Here is a 25,746-nt window from a genome sequence, read left to right on the forward strand (position 1 = left end):
ACTTTATGAAAATAAAAAAGATCAATCTAGAGACTGTGTGTAGGGACACGGCCATTTGTCATGTTAGTCACTGGGGAAGAGATCACAATCGCTGCTTTCTCCAGCTTCCTGTGTTCCAACATTGGTCTTTTTGCAATTCAACCATGCAAAGTAATTTCCTTTTCCCCGGAATGCTTTTTTCCTGACATTTATCACAGCTGGCTCCTTTTTCTGGTCTCAGTTAACTGAGTCCTTTTCTAGCTTCCACTCCATCATTTTTCCTAAGAAATCACACTGTTGATTCCTTTTTGGCAGTTCCTGCTATAGACCATTATCATGCTTATGAATGTATTTAGTTGTCTATCTCCACTGACTGGGACAAAGTAGGCATTCAATAAGCAATTGTTGGATGGTTGGGTAGATGGATGGCTGATGGATAGATGAATGAATGAATGGATGGATGGAGGGAGGGAGGGAGGGATAAGGAAGGATGCAGTCTGATAAACAGCTAACACAGGGCTTGATCTCACAACACTGAGATCACGACCTGAGCTGAAATCAAGAGTTAGACACATAACTGAGCTACCCAGGCACCCCCAGAAATTGAAGTTTATAAACCTTTACTTGATTTCCCCTAGATTGAATGCACCTAGACTCTAAACTTCGTCGTGTTGCAAATGTACGCCTAGCAGAGGAGACGAAGAAGCTTGACTCCTTAAGTTCCTCCCAAAGATAGCTTTTAGAAATGAACTAAGTATTTTAAGGAAAGTTACCCTTTATGTTATAAAGTAACAAAAGCCCATTGTTAGTGTGAAAGAACAAGTCCTGAATTATTTTATAGCTTCTCTACTAAAACCTAATTCTAAGCCATGGAACACATCCAATATTTAAACATATGCTAACATAACTGAAAGAAAAAAAGACACTTGAATCCCAGGAGCCAAAAATGACCTGCTTCCACTAACCCCAATTTCTAGCATATCCCTGGATATAGTACAGCAGGGAGGGGAGGAATTCAAAGAAATATGCTTTCAAGTGTCACATTCATTTAAGGCTGAAGACCATCCACTGTATAAGTCTGAGCTGCTCTATTATATTAATTTATTTATAAAAATAAAATTTCACTAATATCATAATGGTATTTTATACAACCTCAATGACAAAAGAACTATATTTTTTTGCTTCCTAAGATTTACAAGGCTGATCAAGAATTGAAATTATTGGTATAAAGTGATAAAATAAGACAAAGCATGGTAAAGTTTCTTTTATTGGTGGCAGTTAGTATAAGTCAATAAATATTGATCCCCAAAGAAGAACTCATTTATTTATCAGTTACTGGTCCATAGAGAGCTGAATGAAACTGAACCAACTGCCTGCTGAGATGATAAACTGAAGTCAATCCTGCTTCTTGGGAAATGAAGCCACAGCTAGCTGATATATGGCATATGCTGTTCCTGAAAAATAAAGAGAGAAAAAAAAGAACTTACAAGAAATTCTGAGGTATTACATGTGTAAATCTAATATTCCAGCTAAAAAGTTGTAAGAGAAAGAGGCAAGTCTGGCTTTAAAAGTACTTTTATGGGAACATAAAAAAGTATTTTGACAGGTGCTGGCAAAATTTAACATAAACATATGTTAAACACATTTATTCTAGTTTTTTGGGTTTTTTTTTTTTTTTAAGGATTTTACTTATTTGACAGAGAAAGAGCACAAGCAGGGGGAGCGGCAGGCAGAGGCAAAAGAAGCAGGCTCCCCGCTGAGCAAGGAGCCCAATGCAGAACTTGACCTCAGGACCCTGGGATCATGACCTGAGCCGGAGGCAGACGCTTAACCGGCTGAGCCACTCAGGTGCCCCTGATCTAGTTTTAATATCAGTTCACTTCTACAGCAAGTGTCAGATAAAGTATAATAATGTATTTGTCAACTTGAGAGTAACATGTAAAAATTTTTTTAAATAAGATTAAGAACCTATATATAAAGGTTATTTCCATACTAACCTAAGATTGCCTGAGAAATGCTAAAAATGATTCAAATACCAAAAAAGAGGTCAAGATATGCAAGCACTCCCTAAAGTACATTATCAACGTAAAACCAAGGAAGAGTGATTCATTTAAATTATCATGTTTAATGTAATAGCTAATAAGTGAAAAATTATTAAAACTAACTACCAGAACTTATGATGTACTATATGCTGGCTAACTGAACATAATAAAAAAATAAAACTAACTACCAGAATACCTACAAAATAGTCACATTGATCTAAAAGAATTTAGGACTTTATCTTAAGAGAGCCCAAATGCCACTATCTAGTTGCTGTCTTCATCCATAAATGTCCCTTCACTGTACTCAATCCAAGCCAAAGAAGGCACCTTAGCACACGCAGGACTTTGTAATCAGGTTCAAATTTCAGCTTTTGCACACAGAAGCAATATTATCTCGAGTAATTAACAGAATTTCTTCAACTTTAAAATAAGGACACACACAGTAATCACTCAAACATTGTTTCCCTTCCTCCCCCAGAGAGCAATGATTCAAATTCTTAACTCTGGTCCTAGTATACCAATTTGTGATATTCCATTACTAATACTGAACAATGGACCTGCCCAATCCACAGAAAAAATACCAAAGCACTTTGGGTATAGTAATAAGTGTTGTTCCATACAGGTTTTGTTTCTGTCATAAATATGGATGTTGAGTATGGGTGTCAAATGTTTTTTTAATTATGTATCACAGTAAAAATGTTAGAAAAGCCCCTGTTACAGGAGATGGGGTAGAGTAGATGGCCTGCAGGGCCACCATTAGCACACTCTGAAAGCTATCTCTATCATAAATACTCATCAAATGTTATTAGTTTTTTTAAGGCATTAAAATGCTCTTATATAATATGAATCAATCACCCTCTTGAACCCTTACATGGAAAGCATTAAGATTTCAGATTCTGGAGACAGACTTCCTATGTTAAAAATACTGGCATAGTAAAAGCAATGAAGTTGTTAGTTACCCTCACTGTTATTTATCTATAAATCAAGCACTCCAAATGTCTTACCACCAACTGTAAGCACCATAGTGGCTCGATACAGGAGGGCATCAGCTATTCCACCCTTTAGATGCACTGGAATTCCATTATCCTCCTAGATTAAAAAAAAAAATACTTGAAAACAAATCATACATGTATTAAGTTCAAACAACTAATCCATTTATATAAAATTAAGAGCCTCCTTAAACCCCTGGAATTAAAATACTGTAAACATCAAAATTAAAAGATTACAATTTTCCTGATTCTGTCTCTACTTCCAATAAATTATTAAAATAAGAACTCCTAAAAGTCAACATCCTTTCTCTTAAATTCAGTGAGAATGCAATAAAAATGTTCTTTCCAAGAAATATATAAATGTTAAAGCTGTGAAAATATACTAATTGAGTTCATCAACCGAATTATTAAAAAGATCAGTAATCACACTTTAATCATAAAGAAGATTTATTTTTTCCTTAAAAAGGGGGGGGTAAGGGGTTTTGTTTATAACCTTAAATTATACCCTTAACCCCTAGTCCAGCACCTGGCATAGAGTATATATTTAATACTGTTAAATATAAGGATTTTATTTTTACATAGCATACAAATGACCCCTGACTTAATAATGGTTCAACTTATGATTTCTCAACTTGACAATGGTGTGAAAGTAATACACTTTCAGTAGAAACTGTATTTTAAATTCTGAATTTTTACCTTTTCCCAGGCTAGCAATATGCAGTACGATACTCTCTCATGATGTGGGGCAGTGGCAGCCAGCCACAACTCCCAGTCAGCACAACAATCATGAAGTTAACCAACCAATAAACTTACAACCATTCTGTATCCGTAGAACCATTCTGTTTCTCACTACCAGTACAGTATTCAAGAAATTATATAAGAGGTTCAATACTCTATTATAAAATAGTCTTTCTGTTAGATGATTTTACCCAACTGTAAGCTAATGTATGTGTTCTGAGCTTGCTTAAGGTAGGCTAAGCTATATTTAGTAGGTTAAGTATATTAAATGAATCTTCAACTTAACATGTTTTCAACTTATGATGAGCTATTGTTTGACGTAATGACATAACCCCATCATAAGTCAAGGAAGATCTGTACAGAATAGAAGGCTTTTTAATGACTTAAAATTTTATTTGGGAAAAACAGGAGATCACCCCAGGAAAACAAAACAAAACAAAACAAGTTATCACTAATAATTTAACTACTTATAAAGGTTAACTACTCTATCCCACCACCGTCTTTCCTCATGTGAAAAACACCATTAACAGCGTGGTACATATCCATAAGTATATTTTTAAAGATTTATTTATTTACTTTAGAGAGACAGCGTATGCATGCGCACGCGAGCGCGCACGCACACACACACACAGACACACACACAAGGGGAGGGGAAGAGGGAGAGAACTGCAAGCCAACTCCCTGCTCAGCATGGAGCCCAAGGTGGGACACGATCTCTGGACCCTGAGATCATGACCTGAGCCAAAACCAAGAGTCAAACAGACGCTCAACTGACTGAGCCAACAGGTGCCTTAATATCCGTAAATATTTTTTTTAATGCCATGTTATCTATCTTCTAATTTACACAAACACTTGTTTAATATACAAAATGAGATTATGCCACATAAGGGTCTGCCATACACTACTTTTCACTTAATGTATCTTAGAAACCATTCTGTTAGTCCCTTTAAGCCCACCTTATTCCTTTTAATGGGTACATAGCATTCCATTGTGCAAAAATATTATAATTGAATTAGCTAGTCCCCTATTAATGTATATTTAAGTTGTTAGGGTTTTTTTGGTATTAAAATTCTATAATAACCTCTTTCCTTTTTTTATATTCTTATCTACTATTTCTGCAGAAAAGATTTTTTAAAAAGATTTAATTTATTTTAGAGACGGAGAGAGCATGCTCCCTCTATAGAATTTTTACTTTTCAATCACGTGTCAATAAAACTGGAAAAAATACATTTTCTTCTAATATGTTTTGCAGGAGAAGCATTGACATCTGCAATTTATCTCTTTTTTGCGATGTTATTTATTTAAGAGAGAGAAAGAGCACGCGCGAGAGAGCAGAGGTGGAGGGGGGATGGGGGACAGACAGGAAGAGGGAGAAACAGGTTCCCCACTGAGCAGGGAGCCCAACACGGCTCGGTCCCAGGACCCTGGGATCACGACCTGAGTTGAAGACAGACACTTAACCAACTGAGCCACCCAGGTGCCCCTGCAGTTTATCTTTTAATATACAATACAGAAGGGATCGAACTTTACTTTCTTTAAAATAGCCAATCTTTCCAATAACCACTTTATTGTATCCTTTCCTCACTGATACGAAATAGCACCTTTAACATATATTAAATTTCTACATATATATTTGTTCTGTTTCTGGGCCGTTTCTATGGTCTATTTGTCTATTCTCGTGCAACTACCCCAAACAGTGCCAACCCAATGTAATTTCTCTAAAGTGTCTTTGACCTATATACCCTTACCCTCTCATTTCTTCTGCTTCCCCAAGGGCTTCTTGTATATAGCAAATGCCCAATTAGCTATGGATAGTTCCTTATTATTCTTTCGCTAATACAGCAGGATCGGTAATGATCAAACAACGTCAAATTTACTTCCTATCTCCACCTTTTGGTAATTATTACAAGTAATGATTTCCTATAAAATATTTCAATACCTGAAATAGCTTTTGTTTCTCTGGAACTTTATTTTCAAACTGCCTGCGTGAAGCAGTACTTATGGTCCTCCGGGCAATCTGACGAAGAGCCTGAAATGAAAAATCCACAGGTGTTAGGCAGATTTAGGTCTTAAAGAAAACTTCAAAACCAACCATTTTCAATCTTTAATATTACAGGAGAGGGATACTGACAGTTAAAACATATCCACTTTGTCAGTAAGAATCCTAAACCAGCAGCCAGGTTTTCCAATTGGTTGTCCATCCACTACTCTTTATATTAAAATTCTACAGTCTCGAAAAACCACATTCAAGTAGCAATTCATGCAGATTCTGAGCAAAAAGAAAAAAAAAATCATCTTTACCTGAATTGAACTAGTAGCATTATATAATCCTTGAGCAAAACACTGACATACAGATATTACAAAAATAAACAATGATTACAAAAAACACTAAATTCAAAACGTATTTTTAGTATTCTACCATATTATTAAAAATCTATTACTTGATACCAAAATAAAATGGTATGATTCCTACCTAATTAAAATGCTTTCCTCATTACATTTTCCCTAAAAAGATGTTTAATAAGGTATAATTCTTTTAAAAAAGAACCTTGCATTATATATCCAATTGAATTAAATAATGAAACAAATATGCAATCTATATGCCAAAATAAATGATACACTGAGAGGCTAAGTAAAACCTTACTGAATAATTACAAAAGAGAACGGTCACGGTTACATTTTCCTTCTTTTTTTCGAAATTTTGGGAAAATATTTCACATGCTCAAAGCCAGTGGAGAGGTGAAGGTCACTGCAGAACCGCCTGATGGAAGCAACACTACACTTCTGCCATGACTGCTCCGAAAGTCGCAACCGAAAGTGAATGACTTGCTTTTTAAACCGCATTAAACCTGCTCACAAAGCTCAGAAACGCTGAAACTTAAAGTCTTTCAAAGTACCGCTGCAACACCATTTTGTCTGAAGCTTGTGGGTATCAGAAACTTCCCACCTGGATCTTAGTTTTACTCGTATGAGAGCTACCGACTTCATCAATGATCGATTGGTTTGGGGCAGCCACTAAATACTCAAGGCTGCCTAACTCACCTCTGGTCACTTCCCAGCTTCTCCACTCCCTTCATCTACCCAACACAGCCTGGGGCGAGAGAAACAGATGAAAGGGAAAGTAACGGCAGGTGAAAAGGACACGGACCAAGGTGACTTCGGAAGTCGCCTTTTCCTACCCTTCTTCCCTCTCATGAGAGGCTTCTCAGTCAAGGCCCCTTAGCCTCCACTTCCAACCTTCCCGCCCCACATTAGGAATCCAAGCCGAGAAGATTCTCACCAGCAGATTCCGCAGCATCTTGGTTCAGTTATTTCCCACCAACCGCGACAACCGACCACCAGGAACGAAAATCCCCGCACAGGAACCGGAACTACCTTCTGGCCTTGCGCAAGCGTCAGGGAACATAAATATTTCCGGGCGGAGGAGGGGCTTGAGCCTCTCTAACCATAGAGAGCGAAAGAAAAGCGAGAGCGGCCGTACGGCTATGGCCGCTCTAGCCGACAGCCGTTTCTGTCTCTTCAGCTCGTTACTAACCTGGCCGATGCCTGTCAGGCGGGTGGTCCCTGGAGCTAAGGCTGGGAGAAGCAAACGACTTTTGAGACAAGAGAGGCGAAGAGTGACGTGTCCTGTACTTTTTAACTAGCTAACATAAAATTAATGTGAGACCAGGCTGTCGTAGAATATTAGTCTATTTGGGACGAGAAGGCGTTTTTTAAAACTTAGCAAACCTTGAACCATTGTTTAGACGTTGAAAGAACACTGGGTTGGCCTATTAAGTTGTGAAGCTGCAGGAAATGCAAAACAAAAAAGATAACTCCTCTTACACGGATACAATCCGTTTTTCCGCTGATGAAATTTTGTGAGGGCGTTATTGTTCCTTGTGCTGAGACTATGCTGCAAGGAGCTGCGTCGGGATACTAATTTTTATCTTCTTGAACCTCTGGATGCTGCAGAACTCCCCAGTCAAGAAAACACCGAATTGTCCCGAAATTCTCGAAGCTGTTCGCTCGTTTCTCCGTGTCTGGGAAAATGCTGAAAAGGGGGGGGTGGGGGGAGATTTAATTGTGGGGCAAGAAATGGGACGCAAATCTGGACTCTTAATTTAAGTCTTACTGTCTCAGGTCGAGCAGGGCGCTTTCCTTGATCGGAGTTGCCAGGCAGAGCAATTACTGTAGATAGGCTGTGTATTTTGTATCAGTTTTGCCTAAATAATGTCACATTACAAATACCTTTATTCTCTGCCCCCACCAAGTGTGTATAAATATAAACATACAGTCATTTACCCTGTACTAAAATCTTTCCACCTTTTTACAAACTCTTCTAATTATTTCATTGTGATTTCAAATAGACAGTGGATGATATATGGGTTCAGCATAAGTGAAATGTGCAGATGAAAATTAGTAATATCAGAATTATCCCTTCTCATCTTTTGGGTTAGATCCACCAAATTATCTGTCCCCAGTAGGTTCTCTTCCTCACCAAGGTTTATAAATAGCCAATTCGGGGACGCCTGGGTGGCACAGCGGTTAAGCGTCTGCTTCTGGGATCGAGCCCCACATCCGGCTCCTCCANTTTTGGGTTAGATCCACCAAATTATCTGTCCCCAGTAGGTTCTCTTCCTCACCAAGGTTTATAAATAGCCAATTCGGGGACGCCTGGGTGGCACAGCGGTTAAGCGTCTGCCTTCGGCTCAGGGCGTGGTCCCGGCGTTCTGGAATCGAGCCCTACATCCGGCTCCTCCGCTATGAGTCCGCTTCTTCCTCTCCCACTCCCCCTGCTTGTGTTCCCTCTCTCGCTGGCTGTCTCTATCTCTGTCAAATAAATAAATCTTTAAAAAAAAATAAATAGCCAATTCATCTCTTTTCTAGATAAGGACTGAAAGGATCTGGCTTAATCCCCTCTCTGTATTATGCACGGTGATCAAATCCTTGAGGACAGTTACCAGATGCCAATAGCTGGAGCATACAAATTTTTAAAAAGTAGGTTGTCAAGAATTTGAACTTGTTAAAGTTATAACGTGCTGTCTTACCATTTTCTCCATCTAGATTGTTAACTTCTCAAGAACAGAGATTACTGTTTTACCAATCCCCTAGAACTACTTAAAGGGCTAAAGGTTAGCCAGCAGATGAATTAATGATACATACTGGGTAATAGATCTATATATTGGATGAAGGACACTTTTGGCTTTGTCCAAAAAGAACCAAAGATTCACATAAATTAAATCCTAAAATAGATGCAGATCCTTATTTGCATGTCACTTAGTTCAATTTCCCCCTTTTTACTAGATCATTCCATCAGCATATAAACATATTCCCATATTAAACAAACATTTAAGTTACCATCCCATTTCTCTTCAGAATAAAACACAGATTTCTTTATACTTGTCTTCTCTTCCTCTCCTAATCTTTTTAAAATCCCATTTTGGGCAGGCTTTTGGTGCTTTTCCTAGGATCCCCAAAGGCCTTTACATTGTTAAATAAACTGTCAATCTCAATTTTCATCCTTTCTATCAGCAACATCTAACATAATTGATCACTCCCTCACAATACACTGTTTTAAGCTGGAAATAAGCCATAAATGCCATACAGTGTAACATATATGTATAGTTTCAAATACAGTCTTAAGGAGCTTGCTCCGTACACTACTCTTTTGATGATTCCTCCATTTCAGCAATGTTTCTAGTTTCCTGAAACCTCATCCTCTCAATCTCTAAATTTCAGAGTACTGCCTTTTTTTTTTTAATAGTCATCCCTTTTGTGATTTCATCCAATGCCATAAAATACCATTTGGGTGCTGGCAACTCTCCAGGCTGACCTTTCCCTTTAACGCCAAACATCTCCACTTAGATGTCTAATGGGCATCTCAAACTTAAAATCAAAACTGAATTCTAGGGGCGCCTGGGTGGCTCAGCCATTAAGCATCTGCCTTCAACTCAGGTCGTGACCCCAGGGTCCTGGGAATCCAGCCCCGCATCCGGGCTCCCTGCTCCACGGGAAGCCTGCTTCTCCCTCTCACACTCCCCTTGCTTGTGTTCCCTCTCTCGCTGTCTCTGCCAAACAAATAAATAAAATCTTTAAAAAAACCCAAAAAACAAAACTGAATTCTACTCTCCACTCCTTATTTCCAAGGCTTCTCCTCGGCAATTTTCATTTCAAGCCCCAAACTCTGTTTTCCATCATACTCTATAAACTAACCCATTAGAAAATTCTGTCGAATACATACACTTTCAAAATATACTCTGACTCTGACCACTTCTCGTTACTGCTACCACCACTCCAGGCCAACCCACCATCTCTTGCTTGCATGACTGCAAATGCCTTTTTAACTGGCTTCCCTACTTGTACTTTTACACTTGAGTCTATTTTCCACACAGCGACGATGCTTTTAAAGATTTAAGTTAATGACTGTTTACAATTGTTTTCTTCACTGCTGTACTTCGGCCATTTGGCATATAGAAAACACTCAGTAATTACTGGTTAAATGAATATAGTATGCCACATTAAAGAACTTACTGAGAATAAACACTCAAAAAATCTTGGATATTCATTGTACTACTTTCAAACATTTTTCAGTCCCAAGATTCCTCACTCATTGTCTCCTTGCTCTTGTTCTGTAAATTGTGATTATCCGGACAGAAAAATATACCTGAAATTTGCCTGAGTGCCTATCAAACTTAATTGGATCTTCTCAAGCACACCTGAAATTTATTTCTAGATTTGTAAATTCATCCTCTGTAGCAGAAGTTATTTTCAAAAGTTTCCCATCCAAAACATCAGTTTGAGTTTCATTTGTAATATTGGAAAATTATTATCAGATTACTAGACATGATCAGAAAGTATTTCCTTTAGAGGGTTTTTGAACATTATAATAGGACTGACAATACACTATTTAGACACATGGAAAATGTGAGGTAGGTAATGGTTAATTTAAGCCTTGCCAGTAAGATAAGTTTATGTGAAAACACTAAGTGAAAATAATTCACAATTACTGATGCAAAGTTACCAAATCACAGTTATTCAGTCTTTCTTTTCCTTTAAAAAACAAACAAGATTACAATCCTTACTTTGATCCTGCCTATAGCATCTATAAATAAAAAGAGGAAAGCCAGAATAGAGATTTGTGTGATTGGGATGTGGGTTTTAATTCTGGAACCATGCTTAATCCACTCCCAGTTTTATAAAAACAATATAGAATAGCTTCATGTGACATTTAATGTACAAAAACTATTAGCTACAGAAAAGATAGCACTTCAATACAATTCCTTATTTTCTTTGATTATTACAGTTAGGAATCAAGAAATATTTGGTTATCTCTTAATTGCTGTATTCATTATTAAATAATTTATCTAACTGCAAACCTCAGTCTTTCCATCATTCAAGTTAAGGACTGGCTTTGGATTAATTATCTCTAGCTCTAAAATTCTTGTGTATGAAAAATAATAAATAAAATATGTTAATGAGTTCACTCCTTGTTGAACATAATTTATTGGCCACCTAATATGAATCTAACACTTTGCAATATGTTCAGGGAAAAACTTTTAAAATCCCTCACCTTCTGGAGCATATAACCTAATTAGGAAGGTAATAAACACATAATAGTAAATTATGATGTGGATACAAATGAGTCTTAGGTAACTGGTTTAGCAAAAGTTGCTCATGGAAATTCAAGGAAGATAGCAGTCATTAGGGAGGTTTTGAAAACACGGAATTTCAGCAGAGTCTTGTAGAACTAGAATAAATGAAGCAGTGAGTTTTAGCAGGGTCCAACAGAATAAATGGAATAGAGATTAAAAGTCATTCTAGAGTTAGAGCAAGAACATGATTAATAACCCAGATTTAGAATCAAGCATCATCTACTGCAGGAACTTTAAAACAGATGCCTAGGTGTAGTGAAAAGAGAAAAAAAATATTGTAGTTAATAACTTGAAGTCAGATCCTGAATCTGTCACTTAATAGTGATTATGACTGAAGTCAAGTTTCATAATCTATACTTCAATTTATCTGTAAAATGGATAATAGTATCCATCATCATTGGGTGGCTGTGGAGATTAAATGATATAATTCAATAAATATTAACTTTTAAAGATTTTTTTAACATTTTAATTAACATTTTAAATAACATGTTCGGGGGCAGGAGAGGGACAAGCAGACTCCATGTGGAGACCACCGCCTGAACCGAAATCAAGAGTCCCCTGCTTAACCTACTGAGCCACCCAGGTGCCCCTATAAATGTTAACATTTATTATGGAAGAAAAAGTTGGGTAAAGAGAAACAGATCAACAAAATCCAGGCAGAAGTTATAGCATAGACAGAGGCTAAGAAGAGAAGGTGAACAGATGTCTTAGGGAATTGCAAATACCTCGGTTGGCAGAAAGACAAATGAGGGTGTGAGGGAACAGTGGAAGGCATGGGTGAGATTTTAATAATGATTTTAAATTTGATCCTGAAGGTGAATGAGGGCCATTTAAAAGTTTATGAGGGGGGGGCGCCTGGGTGGCACAGTGGTTAAGCGTCTGCCTTCGGCTCAGGGCGTGATCCTGGCGTTATGGGATAGCCCCACATCAGGCTCCTCCGCTATGAGCCTGCTTCTTCCTCTCCCAACTCCCCCTGCTTGTGTTCCCTCTCTTGCTGGCTGTCTCTATCTCTGTCAAATAAATAAATAAATAAAATCTTTTTTAAAAAAAGTTTATGGGGGGACTCCTGGGTGGCTCAGTCAGTCGGTTGAGCATCTGCCTTCAGCTCACGTCATGATCCCAGGGTCCTGAGATGGAGTGCCACATAGGCCTCCTCGCTCAGCAGGGAGCCTGTTTCTTCCTGTGCCTGCCACTCCCCCTGCTTGCGCATGCTCTCTCTCTCTCTCTGGCAAATAAATAAAATCTTTAAAAAAAATAAAAATAAAAAAGTAAAAGTTTATGGGGTGAATTGTCCAAATCAGAAATCTATTTCAGGATCATTCTGGTAGTAGTGAAAGGCTAGATTGAACATAAATTTCAATGGTCTGAAAGTTCATTAGAAGTCCAATAATAATACAAGGAAGAGAGACAATCTGAAATAACTTAGTAGCAAAGAGATGCAGATAAAGGGATGTAGATAAGGGGATGGACTAAAGAGCCAACTATGAGGAAGTGCCTTCAAAAATCCACAAAGTATAGTGGTTCTATTGGATTGGGAAGCTGAAGAAGGGAGGGAGAGGTTTCTGACTTAACTGATAAGGTGGTTGATCACACCATTCACTGTATCAAGGAATGTAAGAGAAACCAAGGCTAGTATGAAATGACTCCTATTTTTGCCTTCTTATAGAGCTTAAGAAATCCAAAGACAATCTAATGAGATCCAGCTGAACAATCTAGAGCTCAGAAGAGATGTCAAGGCACAAGAAAAACAAATCTGTGTATAGATGGTAGTAGACGTGACTAGGAGCTTTATGATTGCTCAGGGAGTCTATGTAAAGGGAGAAAAGGCCTGGAACATAACCTCAAAGAACTCCCAACATTTTATGTGGTGAGCATAACCAAGGAATATAAAAAGAGACTAAAGACAGATAAATAGGAAGAAAATCAGGAGAGTTATTCACAAAGCCATACGCTAAAAATGAAGAGGGAGGGAAGATGCCAACTATCCAATGGAGCAAAAAGTTCAAGGGTGAGTTTATTTCCTGTGACAAAAAGGAGTGGCAATTGTTCATTGTCATTTTTCTATATTTTCTGCTAAATGTTCATCATCCATCACTTCCCTTATGCCTCAAAACAAAAATCTGTCAAGTGGGTATTAAAATTCCCATTTTACTGATATGAAATGGCAAATGATTTAGGAGATTAAATAATGCGAAGGTAGATTTTTTAATATATATGTATATAGTTAAGAGCCAAGTCAGCCTGCTTCTAAAACCCATACTCTTTCTACTGCATTTTTCAGACACAGAGGATAGAAAACAGAGTACAATGCAATTGTGAGGTGAAACCCTAGCTAAAGCTGAAGATGACAATAATGTATAAATTACTATTTTACAAGCTTTGTTGTAAAGAGGAAAGATAACACGCTCCAGGGATTACTTTAGACCACTAATTCAATTGCAATTTAACATGCATTTTTAAAGCTATTTTTTTTCTGTATTTCTGGTCCTTGAGCAAAGTAGCATTCAAATCTTGACAGTGAAAGTGATGTACAGTGAGTTCAATCTTCTTCAACATTACCATGGATAAAAAGCTTATCACACACCAACAGACAAGCTTCCATTAATATCACTGACAGTACATAACAAATTTGTCTTTAAGATCTTTAAAAATGTTATAAAAGTACCAAAAAGTAATTCAAGGCGTTTTCTGGTTTAAAAAAAGTGGATTGGCTCCAAGAGTTTATCTATTCTTCCTTTCGCCCCAGTAAATTGAAAAAGTAGGAGTTATTGATAGTTCTCATTATCTTAGATGAATCTCAAAGGCATGCTAAATGAAAGAAGCCACTTTCAAAAGGTTACATATAATTCCATTTATGATTTTCTAATAGAAGACAAACTATGGGGGTGGAAAAGAGATCAGGAGTTGCCAGGACTTATGGATAGGGGAAATGGGGAGTACAAAGGAGTAAGATAAAGGAGTTTTGGGGGCTCATGGAGCTGATGATACTGCTCTGTATCCTATCATGGTCATAGGAAACTATACATAAGTTAAAATCCACAGAAATATACATGACAAGAAAAAAAGTAACGTTTACTGTATGATCATCTAAAACAATTTTTAAAGACATGGGCCCAAAAGGATAGAGTTGAGAAGGGGGAAAATAGTGAATTCAGCAGATTTCTAGACAACAGTAGATGAGATATGACTGAGCAGAACAGAGCAGGCTGCAATCCAAAGCGACTTTAAGGGGGACACCAGGGAGAAGTATGCTCATTGGTTCACACCCCGGAGAAGCTCAGACTTGGACATAAAAGTTACAGCAATAAGGAATAGGCCTGAAAATGACTAGTGTTGAAAATTATACACAACAGAATGGTCAGATCCAAAGACCTCCAACCTACCCCTCTCAGCCAAACAAAGACAATCTCTCACCTCCATCATCGTCTCCCACAGGTAGGAGGTCACTTTTATCTGGAGAAAGTAATGGCAGACAACCAGGTAGAAGGCATATGCAGAGGTACAGGTATATGGAAATATGCATATAGTGGACACCAGAAGGTGAGGTGGAGGACAAAGCAGAAGCACTTAAAGACAGGGAAGAAACAGACCCTCCTTGACCCCTTCCTACTGCATAAGACCACAGAATTCTCTAGAGAAACTGAACAGACCCAAAGAAAAGGCCTTCAGCCAAATGTCCGGCTCTCTGCCAACCTCTAATGCAGTACTTCTCAAAATTTGGTCCACCTACAGTTGCTGACCTGCCAAGTCTTTATTACTTGTCTAAGCTCTATATCAGGAACAGGAACAAATAATTCGCCGAGTGGCATTTCTGAGTAGCACTGTGCTAGTGAAGCCTACCACTTGTCAAGCACTGGACACAAACAAAGAGCTTTCAATTAGTTTTTTGGGGCCATTCACATATGACAGATTGTCAAGACTAGCCGGAAATACAAAGAAAGTCACCTACATGAAGAAGAGGAAAAAAAAAATTTAAAATAGCAACAGCAAAAATCAATGCTAACAAAGAAAAAAAAGCATATATATCTTCAGAAAAATATTTTATCTGTGAACTAAGATGAATATATTTTCAGAAACAATAGAAATAAAGGAAGTCTTAGAAATAAAATACTTTTTAAATATACAAAAAATTCAACAGAAGATAATGTTGGAAGATCAAAATGAAATCTTCTAGAAAGCACAAAGACAAAGTGTCTAAACACAAAGTGTCTAAACAACCGGAGAAAAAAGAGAAGAAAATTAAGCATCAGTCTAGGAGATCCAGTATCTGATTAGGACAGAATCTGATTTCTCAAAAGTAAAAGTGAAACCTAGAAGAGGGTGGGGCAATGACTTCAAAACCCTAAGGGAAAATTATTTTAAACTTAAAATTGTATATGTAGTCAAACTATCAATGAAATTGTGAGAACGGAATACAGGCATTTTAGACATGTAAGGATTCAGAAAACTGGCCTCTCATATACCACCTCTTAGGAAGCTTTAAGTGCTTTAGGAAGTGCTCCAGTAAACTAGAGAATAAGCCAGGACACAGATCCAACAACAGAAGGGTGACAAGAGGAGGTCATGGGATAATGGCTGTGTAACTGGCCAAGAGAACCACCAGTAAAGATTGGCATGGAAGGACAAATACAGAATAGACCTCCCTAGTAAAAACAGGGAATCAGACTATCTGATATTTGGGGACAAAAACCCCTCAAAACTATTGATGAGAACATAATGGACCTGACAGAGAAATTAAAGAGAGTTTAAGATAGGTTTCCAGAAAGTTATGTGTTAAAAATGTTAATTCTAGGAAAAACGAAATGATGCAAAACATAATCGTGGGGCACTGCTGTGCTCTATAGTCATAATTAAACAATAGCTACTGTATTTACTAAATATAACTATAATAACACAATGGGAGAAGAGGAAGTAGGTGTGTTAAAGAGCTAAATCCTCAGGTAACATTATCAAGAAGATAATAACGCCTAAAACTGTTAAATAAAGCAACAGTAGAAGTCATATGATTTTATTACTCAGATATACTAAAGCAAATACCGAAAGAAACTTTTGGACTAAAAGTGATTATCTCTGAAAGTTAAAGTTGGGACAGGGAGGGAAGCCTGAGTGGCTCAGTCAGTTAGGTGTCTGCCTTCAGCTCGGGTCATGATCCTAGGGTCCTGGGATTGAGACTTGAATCAGGCTCCTTGCTCAGCAGGGAGCCTGCTTCTCCCTCTGCCTGCCACTCCCTGTGCTTGTGTGCTCCTGTGCTCTGACAAATGGATAAACCAAATCTTAAAAAAAATAAAGAAAGTTGGGACAGGGAGATTTTAAGTGTGTATACATGTTACTTTGATAAAATGTATGTTTATACACTTACTAATAGATAAAATCAAATAAGGTCACATGGTTGATTTGATTTTAGACATATTTATTCTGAAATTTCAAATGACATTAGGGGAAATATGATTTATGTTTATCAAATGGGGCATGGGCAAAGAAAAAAAAAAAAAAGCTCTAAAACACTTGACTAGATCATCCAAACTCTACAACAAACATTTATGCATCAAAATTCTTCTTGAAACAACACTTCCTTACTCCCTCTACCCTCCCCTCAAAATAACCGTGTTCACAAAGAACAAAGCTTTCATCTTAACCAACAAAGGACCATACTATCATTCTAAGGCAGTGTTTCCATAAAGATAGGAGGTGAGCAGACTCACCAGCACTGATTAACCCTACAGTCAGCAGTTCCTCCTTCCTGGTCTGGCTTTTCATTTCCTGTATGCCCTGCCCTCTTCATTATTTTCATTATTCTTGCTTCTCTACCGGTTCTTCCTTTTCTATTTACTAGACATTTCCTTGATCCAATACCAAATTGAGCCCATCTGCCTATAATTCAGGTGACACTCTGACCACCTTCTCGTAAGAAGAGATGTTTCCCAGTAATACAGACAAATCTTGCAGTTAATGCTGTCAAAGTGATTAATACGTACACTTACTGGCAATCAAATCTAGACATGGAAATGTTAAAACTTGGGACTTATTAAACTTGAGCTAAAATTTAGTGTTCAACATTAGCAAGAACACTGGGGCATTATTATTTTAGCAAGACACTTGAACATAGCAAAATTAATTTTGTTCATTTTTATTAATACGGAACATACTAAAAACAGAACATTATCTTTAAATATAATCACGGTTACAAATAAACTGTTACTAACCAATAAACAAAAAATATTCACTTGACTCTCCTCTTGAATAATTATCCATTAGGTAGGACAGTTATTTTTACCATTTTTAACTGCCTTATGATTTCAATGAAATTTCTTAGCTTTTACTTATTAAATAATTCCTTCAATTGGGAAGCTTCATATATCAAAATATATGCATTCTTCAATGCATTCTTCAATGCCTTCTACTTAACCTAAATGCAATAAAATGCAATATGATTCTCTGAAAGTTGAATATGACATCAGTATTTCCAAAAGATGAGCATAAAACCCATAAGAAATGTTTTTCCTCTCCCCACCCTGCTTCACATAGGCCATCTGAATGTTCCACATTCTTCATAATTAGTAACAGGAGCCCCTTATAGCTCAAATGGCAGGAGACCGGAAGGGAATTGGGCCATCAATGAACTTGTAAAATAGATGAAACTCCAAATATATTTTAAGATTCTGTCTTCACCAAAGATGAGAAAGTATTGGAAAGGTCTTCAATATTTCTTTAGCGGCACCTTTGGTCCCCTAATCAGAAAAAGAGATGCAGGATGGCAGTCCTCCTTCAACAACACAAACTCAATCTGGAAAGACTGGCAAAAGCCTTTTTCCCCCAATGAGGTATCCCAGAAAATAAACTGCCATGTGCAAGAGGGTCAATTATCAGAATAAATAACAATATTCTGAAGGACTGACAAAACAAAGGATATTTTTAGACAAAGAATACCCTATGCATTCAGAAATTTCAGGATAATCATACAGTAAGTACCTCATGCAAGTAATAGTCTACCAGTTAAAAGTCATTATGAACTACAAGTTCTTTTAACTGAATTTCATGTTATACAAAACCTACGAAGTGTGGCACATTTCTATTAAACATTACATTATTTTTTTTTAAAAAAACATATATTAATCAAAATTGATACATTACCCAGAGCTTTTGATTTAAAATACAACTGAAGGAAATAATTACAGACTCTGAATAAACAGCTATTCTTTTATACAAACATATGGGTTATTTTAGTAAAAAAAAAAAAAAGCAATTTCAATGCAATTAAGCCATCTCTGATTAAGACATACATTTTCATGCATGTGAAAAAATAAGTTTACATTCAAGAATAAGTTCCATAGCCAACAAATTACAGCATTTATTCAATAAGGAATATTAAAATAATTCCAGTTAATAGAAAATAAAATAACTCCAACCATATACATATTATAATTTATCATGTGCATATTGTAAAATCTCCAGAATTTAATTAGGAAATTTAAAGAATTTATTTTTAAAGTATGTTTTAGAAAAACCAACCAAAATAATTGGTACCTTAACTAGAGAGAATGTGCATACACATCCACATTTGACCTATATACAAAAATTGAATGAAATACAGAAGAAATGAAGGTTACTGTTTTCTAAAATTTCTGCAATATAACATTAGTACTTAAATCAAAACTTACCTGCAAAATAAAAACAGCTTGAGGTATTTCCAATGCTGAAGCAAATTTCTGAATGTTAAATACCACAAGAATGAAAACAGTCTCCTTTGAACATTTACATCTGGTTTATAGTTGAGGCAGAAGATGAAGGTCTGCCAAGAAGTTTTCCCATCTCACCTATATTCTTGCATCCCTTATGAAGTGTAAGCTTCAAGGGAAATGATCACATGTAAAAACATATCAAGTGAGTTGGGGTTCCTGACTGCAACATCTTAACCAAATGGAAAAAGGAATTTTAAATTCTCCCACCTGCGACCCACCTGACCTCTTCAGACATGACCATTAATTCCTATGCTAGACAAGGTAAGCATGTCCTTGTCCTTTGAAATCAAAGCTAAACTTGACAAAGAACTGTACTGGATAAATTGAATACAGGAACCACCTCAGCAAAGATGGTACTTTAAGCCTTTACACACGACACATGAAAATGATGAAGTGTTTTATTTAATTTGGTCTTTCTTCATCGTTTCGTAACTCTGAATCCTGCAAGGTTAGCAAATCATTATATTCATACATCTTGTAATCCCTTTCTTCACACAACAGGCACACGTATACAGCATCATATGTCAATATAATATTACCAACACAGCATAAACATTTAAGCAGTAGATGCATTTCACATGAAAGAGGCTCTATGCATCATATGGCCTGACCCAACAAAAGGCAAACATTAGAATGCCATGTTAGCAGTTACAGTGTTGATATGACCAATATAGTTAATTTGTTTCATACCCGTCATATATTTTCACAAGACATCCATAAAGAAGCAGCAAAGGACAAAAACTGCTCTTTAAAAAAAAAGTTACGTGCCAACTTCAAAAATGACATACTAACCAGACATCAGCATTCGAAAGCTAGGTTGAACAGGACTGGCCTTGATGCACATGCAGTAAATTTGTTTTCAGAATATAAAATTAAATGGTAATGTCAGCAGTATTACTACTGTTTCTATATTTATGATTAATTACTAGCAGTACAACTCCCAGAAGAAAGGAGATGGATCCAATAGCGATGTAAGCAATCCCCAAAAATGGATTTTTTCCTCCCATCCATGAAATAGTGCTCAAGATCATCCGTTTTCGTCCATCAAAAGAATGTACAGGGTAATCTGAAGAGCGTATAGGAAGACTTTTCCATTTCTCGTAGATTTTTAAAACACAACTTAAAAATCTCGCATTTTTAATTGCTTGTAATTCACTGGTATAATTCTATGATACACAGGCACCTTACTCACGTTTTCTGAATCACAAAATAATTATATAATTATTACCCTGAAGTGCTGATTTAGCAAGTTAAACACTGGTAGTAAAATCCATGAAGTTTACAAGCAAAAACAACCAAATTCAAATGAAGAGTCATATGGTTTCTCAGGTGCTTTTACTCTCATTACAAAGAAGGGGCAAAAGGCCACAAAAACTGTAATGTGAAACAAATATTTCAGATGAACAGCAATAAAACCCACAGAGGAAAAGGAGATTGACAGACCAGAAGAAAAAGGAAGAGTGAAGAGACTGGAGGTCTCCGTGAGCTCAAAGAGCATGAATGAGAGAGTAATTATGAGAATATGAGAGGACCCTGAGCACGAGGTCAAACAGTATGATACTGAAGCTTTAACTTGCTGATTTGGAGCAATGACAAAACTCATGGTGTGACACAGAGCTGATGGCTGAAACAGAGTAGAAGTGAAGGGTGGACTGTTAAAGAGATTTAAGAAATGGGACACCAGGATACTGGATAAACTATCTACATGGACCAATTCTAAGATTTTGGGGAGAATTAGGGCAGAAAGGTTTACAACCTTTTCAAAAGCATCTATTGAATCAAGTTTAGGTCCCATCTGTTTCTCTAGCTTCTGTAATTTTCCATCCCCACAGATGGACCTTATTACTCCAAATGGCAGACTCTGCCACTTTCTTAAATCAATCCTAACCTGATGCAGGAATGACTGTAATAAGATAGTTAGAACAACCAATAAAACACTCTGGGGGGCAAAGTATCAAATCACCCATCTAGCCTCTCTCTGTATCAACCCCCCAAAATGGGCTTCTGTCTTAATTCTAAGATCTAGGTTCCTACGTTATATGTAATTTTTGTAATTACCCTTGATGCTTTGCCAACCCAGGTTCCTGTCTCATCAGTCTTTGAGAGCTAACATTCCTCCTGACAGTTCTCTTCTCAATGCCTGGGATGCAAATAGTCTATTAACTAAGACAAAGTACTGAGTACTCCAAAGACTTGCCTTTACTATGCTCTAGGCTACAGGCTTGTATATGTCCTTACACCTTATTAGATTAGATTTTCTGAATGCTAACTGTGACGGAGTTGCCTTTTACTTTGGCAATAGCCTCAGGATAATGTTCTTTCTATCAGCACCTCAACTGGGTCTGTCTGTGTAAAATTGCTCCCATATGGGCCTAGGTTCCAAAAGTTGGCTACTTTTAGCCTGTCATTATCAGGTCATATTCAGTTGCATACTCGAATGAAAAATCAAGAGACTAAGGATCTAAAAAGACATTTCTTTTGAAATTAGGTCTATTAATTTAATCATTCACTAATGCATTATAAAACCAAAACTATACACTTATGGCTAACTTGGATGATGAAAACTCAAAAATGCAAAGATCATTAGAAAACATGCAAATGCTAATATTTGAGAAACTTTTCATTCATGATACATGTAAGCAATGGGCTACAGATTAAAAAATAAAAGGACTCTGCTTAGAATAAGAGGTCGTGTCCAGTATTTCCAGCTAAGGAAGACTTTGTCTCCAGGACAATGGGGCCTAGTCTGACTATCTGAGTGAAGTAACCGGGGATACAGCCTGTAGTAGTGTCGTGGCCTTTGGAGTCGATAGCTGGATTATGAACCCCAACTCTTCTACTTATTACCTGTACAACCTTCGGTAAGTTACTTGAACACTCTATGCTCCTGTATTCTTCTCTATGACATGGAGATGATACCCATCTTATAATGTTTCAATTAAATGAAACAATGTATGGACAGTACTTAGTACAATGTTGACATATAATTAGAATGAAATAAATGATATTTATAAGCACTGAAAAGTACACCTGAATTATTAATGTGGAACAGCTAATGATAAAAATGTTTTGGTACTATGAACAGAACAATAGTTATAAACAATTATGTTGATGTGAACTAACATCCACTGATTTTTAATATCTAAAAATATATATTAAGGAGCCCAGTACCACCAATGCTTGTTTAGCATCAGTTATGCTCACTGGCCTTTGAATTAAGCTCAATCACAATCTCCACTGTAGAAATAGTTAGCTTATTAATAAACCGAACACCAGCATCTTAAATAATTTTACCAAATAATATCCTGAAATCCTAGTACAAAGTATTATCAAAATTTAAGACTTCTGGAAGATAAAAATGAAAAGATACTTTCTCATATATACACACATACTCATAAAAATGCAGAGATCGAAACTAAAACAGAGTAGCATCTCGCATAACTGAGTTAAGGCTGAACTACGCTCCTTCCAAATTCTATGAATCTGTGCACATGGCCAAAAAAGGATACTGTACGTGATATTCAAATAGTATCGTCCAGCTGGTAATGTTGGATGTAAATCACTTTTCCGCTCTATAAGACGATATAACTTACGAAAAGTAGGTAATGCTGCAGTACGCATCCAAACAATAAAATCCTCATTTATGAACCCATTATTATCTGGTTCAGAATCCAGCATGTACACTGGTTTAACCCAGTTTACTGGCTTTGTTGTATCTTAAAAAAAAAAAAGGGGTGAGGGGAGGGGACAAAATATTCAATTCTATTATGAGTTTCACTGAAAATTCACTCAAATAAAACAAAGATAATATAATACACAATCTATTTTGCGTATTTTCAAAGGTATAAATATATTCTCAGAAAGTCTTAAAATCTAGAAACAAACCAATTCCTCATGTAACAACAAATAACTACAAAGATTTGATGACTATCTCCATTAAGAAAATACTAAAAGTATGCCATTGGTAAGATGATTTAGTGCAAAGATATAATGGTAAAAAACATTACATTATGAAATTGAGGCACAGAATCAAAAATAAATTTTAATTTATAACTATAATAAAAAATTGGGTCTGTTTAAAAGAAACTTGCCTGCAGTTTTAAAAGACAATGACTGAAATGCTTATAAGAAAATACTAGAAAAATTCAAGATTAGAAGTACATACACATTTCCTTTAGAATTTCAGTACATTAGAACATACAAATATTTTACCTAAGTTGGTATAAAGAAAAGTTGCTGTTTTTTAAAAAAGCATAAACATTTTTAAGATTCTAAAAATAGAAAATTTTAGGTACTTCATTAAAACTCCTAGCTTATATCATGTTTTAAAGAAATATTAGTAAATTTTACCTTTGAATCGTTCTTTTAGACTTTCTCCTCCAGGGGGATTTCTGAATTTCACATTTTTATCTGTCCACCAAGCAATACCTTTCTTTTTCAAAGGAATAGGTATAGGATAAGATTCATTGCCAACAAGAAACAATTCTAATGTATCTAAACAGAAAAAAAGAAGATATTGTTAAATACTGAAAATCCACAGCACCTACTATACTCTATGAGAAATGAGGATCTGGTATCTGCTCCCAAAAGTGGTTGTAACAGAGTAGGCAGGCATACGCTGTACATTTGCTCTTGATTACTTACATGTGAATTACCTATGGCAACTTTATAATCCTAGATGGACTTCTCTCTCTTCAATATAGTTAGAGGTCACTTCTCTTACCTAGCTAACCGATACGTAATAAGATCAAATGTTTTAATATTAACCCAAAATAAAATATTTTACAGGGTAAATCTGCTTCTCCTCCTTTCCTTTAAAAAACACATTCCTGGGGCACCTGGGTGGCTCAGTTGGTTAAGCATCTGCCTTCAGCTCAGGTCATGATCCCAGGCTCCTGGGATCGAACCCTGTGTTGGGCTCCTTGCTCAGCGGGGAGCCTGTTTCTCCCTCTCCCTCTGCCTGCCACTCCACCTGCTTGTGCCTTCTGTGTCAAATAAATAAATAAAATCTTAAAAAAAAAAAACACATTCTTGAATAGTTTCTGGCTTATCCATTTCTCTATCTGTACTGTCCAATACAGCAGCCACCAGCCGCACGGCTACAGAGCCACTGAAATTAGGGCTGGTCCAAATGAATACGTTTTATAAGTATATATTTCAGAAATAAAAAAACTCAATACAAAAAAATAGGATACAAAACATCTCATTCATAAATTTTATATATTGAGTATCACTTATAGGTAAAAAGGTAATTTTGGGGTTCAATAAAATATATTATTAAAATTAATTTCACTTGCTTTTATTGTTTTTAATGTGAATATCAGAAAATTTTAACATATATACATGTCTCACATTGATGGCTTACATTATATTAATATCAGACAGTGCTGCTTTAAGTGATCAACTATAGCTTCTTTGCATTGGTATAAATATTCAGAGTTGATGGAAGACAGCCTGGCTTTTATTCTCTCATATATGAAGTATGAAGGCTAGCAGAATGTCTCTGCTTCTTCTTCCCAGAGAGAAATTCATTCTTAAAATATAAGAACTCTCAAAAACATGTCACAAAACATTATAACATCCCATTAAATAACTAACTGATATATTTATTTTAATCAGGGCACCTGGGTGGCTCAGCCAGTTTAAGCATCCGACTCCTGGTTTTGGCTCAGGTCATGATCTCCTGGTTTCGGCTCAGGTCATGATCTCATGGGTCATGAGATGGAGCCTGGAGTCGAGCTCCATGCCAGCAGGTAGTCTGCTTGTATATTCTCTCCCTCTGCCCCTCCCCCAACTTGCATATGTGCAAGTGCTCTTGAGCGCTCTCTCAAATAAATGAATCATTAAAAAAAAAAAAGTTGCTCAATTTCTCAATTTCATTCATGTTTACTAGACTATCAAATCAATATCAATAAATTACACAAATTTTCCTATTTATATATGTTTATAATCTGTATCTTTGTTTGTATCTGTATCATACCATTAAACATGCTGTTGGCAATAGCTCCACAAGGAGCAATTGGCTTGTCTTCATTTCTTCGATAAGGCTCACATTCCTTACTGGGATTCTGAGGTTTAGAAGGAAAAGAAGAGAGAAATTATCACACAGGCCTCTGGGGGAACTATGAGCTAGCCATAATTACTGATTAAAAATTCAATCCCTACATGTGTCTCACTTACAATACATACAAAATAAGTCTGTATTGTAAAGACTATAATACCACATTTAAATACTCAAATTATTTCTTATGTTACCATGTTACCTTTTTATGTAACCCTTCCTTGCAAATATTTTGTCATACGGGCATATATCAAATTGACTTTTTAAAAATTTTCGTATCAACACAAAAATCATACCACAAAGAGTTTTCTGCTCAAGAAAAATTAAGAAGCAGCCTCTGGTCAATCCAGTTCTGGCATAATAAAAGGAATCTTCAACTGAAAGCAAACTGGAGGCTCTAGTTCCACCTATGTACTATGTACTGATTCCCTTGATTTAGCTGGGCTTCACTTAGAAAATGAACATGTTCAACTAGATCACCTCAAATTTTGCAATTCTGGGCTAATCCCATGGTCCCATGTCTAAGGAAGGAAGGAGGGCACTGAGGAACTCTCAGTAGGGCAA

At 36.5% G+C, this 25,746-nt stretch overlaps 2 protein-coding genes across 2 annotated transcripts in view; both read right to left on the reverse strand.

Annotated features, from left to right (window-relative positions):
* Positions 1-1,228: 1,228 nt before the first annotated feature.
* Positions 1,229-7,182, reverse strand: LOC100470634 (cytochrome c oxidase subunit 7A2, mitochondrial). Its single transcript, XM_019806204.2, has 4 exons — positions 7,029-7,182; positions 5,688-5,777; positions 3,026-3,110; positions 1,229-1,433 (listed from the first exon to the last, which is right to left on the reverse strand). Exons 1-4 carry the CDS (start codon positions 7,044-7,046, stop codon positions 1,375-1,377), a joined length of 252 nt encoding a protein of 83 aa, XP_019661763.1. The 5' UTR covers positions 7,047-7,182; the 3' UTR covers positions 1,229-1,374.
* Positions 7,183-17,492: 10,310 nt separating this feature from the next.
* Positions 17,493-25,746, reverse strand: part of TMEM30A (transmembrane protein 30A) — a 36,421-nt gene continuing 28,167 nt past the window's right edge. The window contains exons 4-7 of the mRNA XM_002925472.4: positions 25,102-25,189; positions 23,472-23,615; positions 22,631-22,837; positions 17,493-20,187 (exon numbers count right to left, since the gene is read on the reverse strand). Of these exons, the coding sequence (XP_002925518.3) occupies positions 19,994-20,187; positions 22,631-22,837; positions 23,472-23,615; positions 25,102-25,189 (633 nt within the window). The 3' untranslated portion in view covers positions 17,493-19,993. The remainder of the gene's footprint in view (positions 20,188-22,630; positions 22,838-23,471; positions 23,616-25,101; positions 25,190-25,746) is intronic.

Source organism: Ailuropoda melanoleuca, chromosome 19 (genome assembly GCF_002007445.2).
Source record: "Ailuropoda melanoleuca isolate Jingjing chromosome 19, ASM200744v2, whole genome shotgun sequence".
NCBI lineage: Eukaryota > Metazoa > Chordata > Mammalia > Carnivora > Ursidae > Ailuropoda > Ailuropoda melanoleuca.

Bases quoted from the DNA above. Each gene is read 5' to 3' on its own strand.
- LOC100470634 (XM_019806204.2), bottom strand. The intron at 3,111-5,687 runs GTATTGAAATAT...TTTTTAATCTAG, and splicing joins AGAAACAAAAGCTATTTCAG to GAGGATAATGGAATTCCAGT. The intron at 1,434-3,025 runs GTAAGACATTTG...TTTATTTTTCAG, and splicing joins TATGGTGCTTACAGTTGGTG to GAACAGCATATGCCATATAT.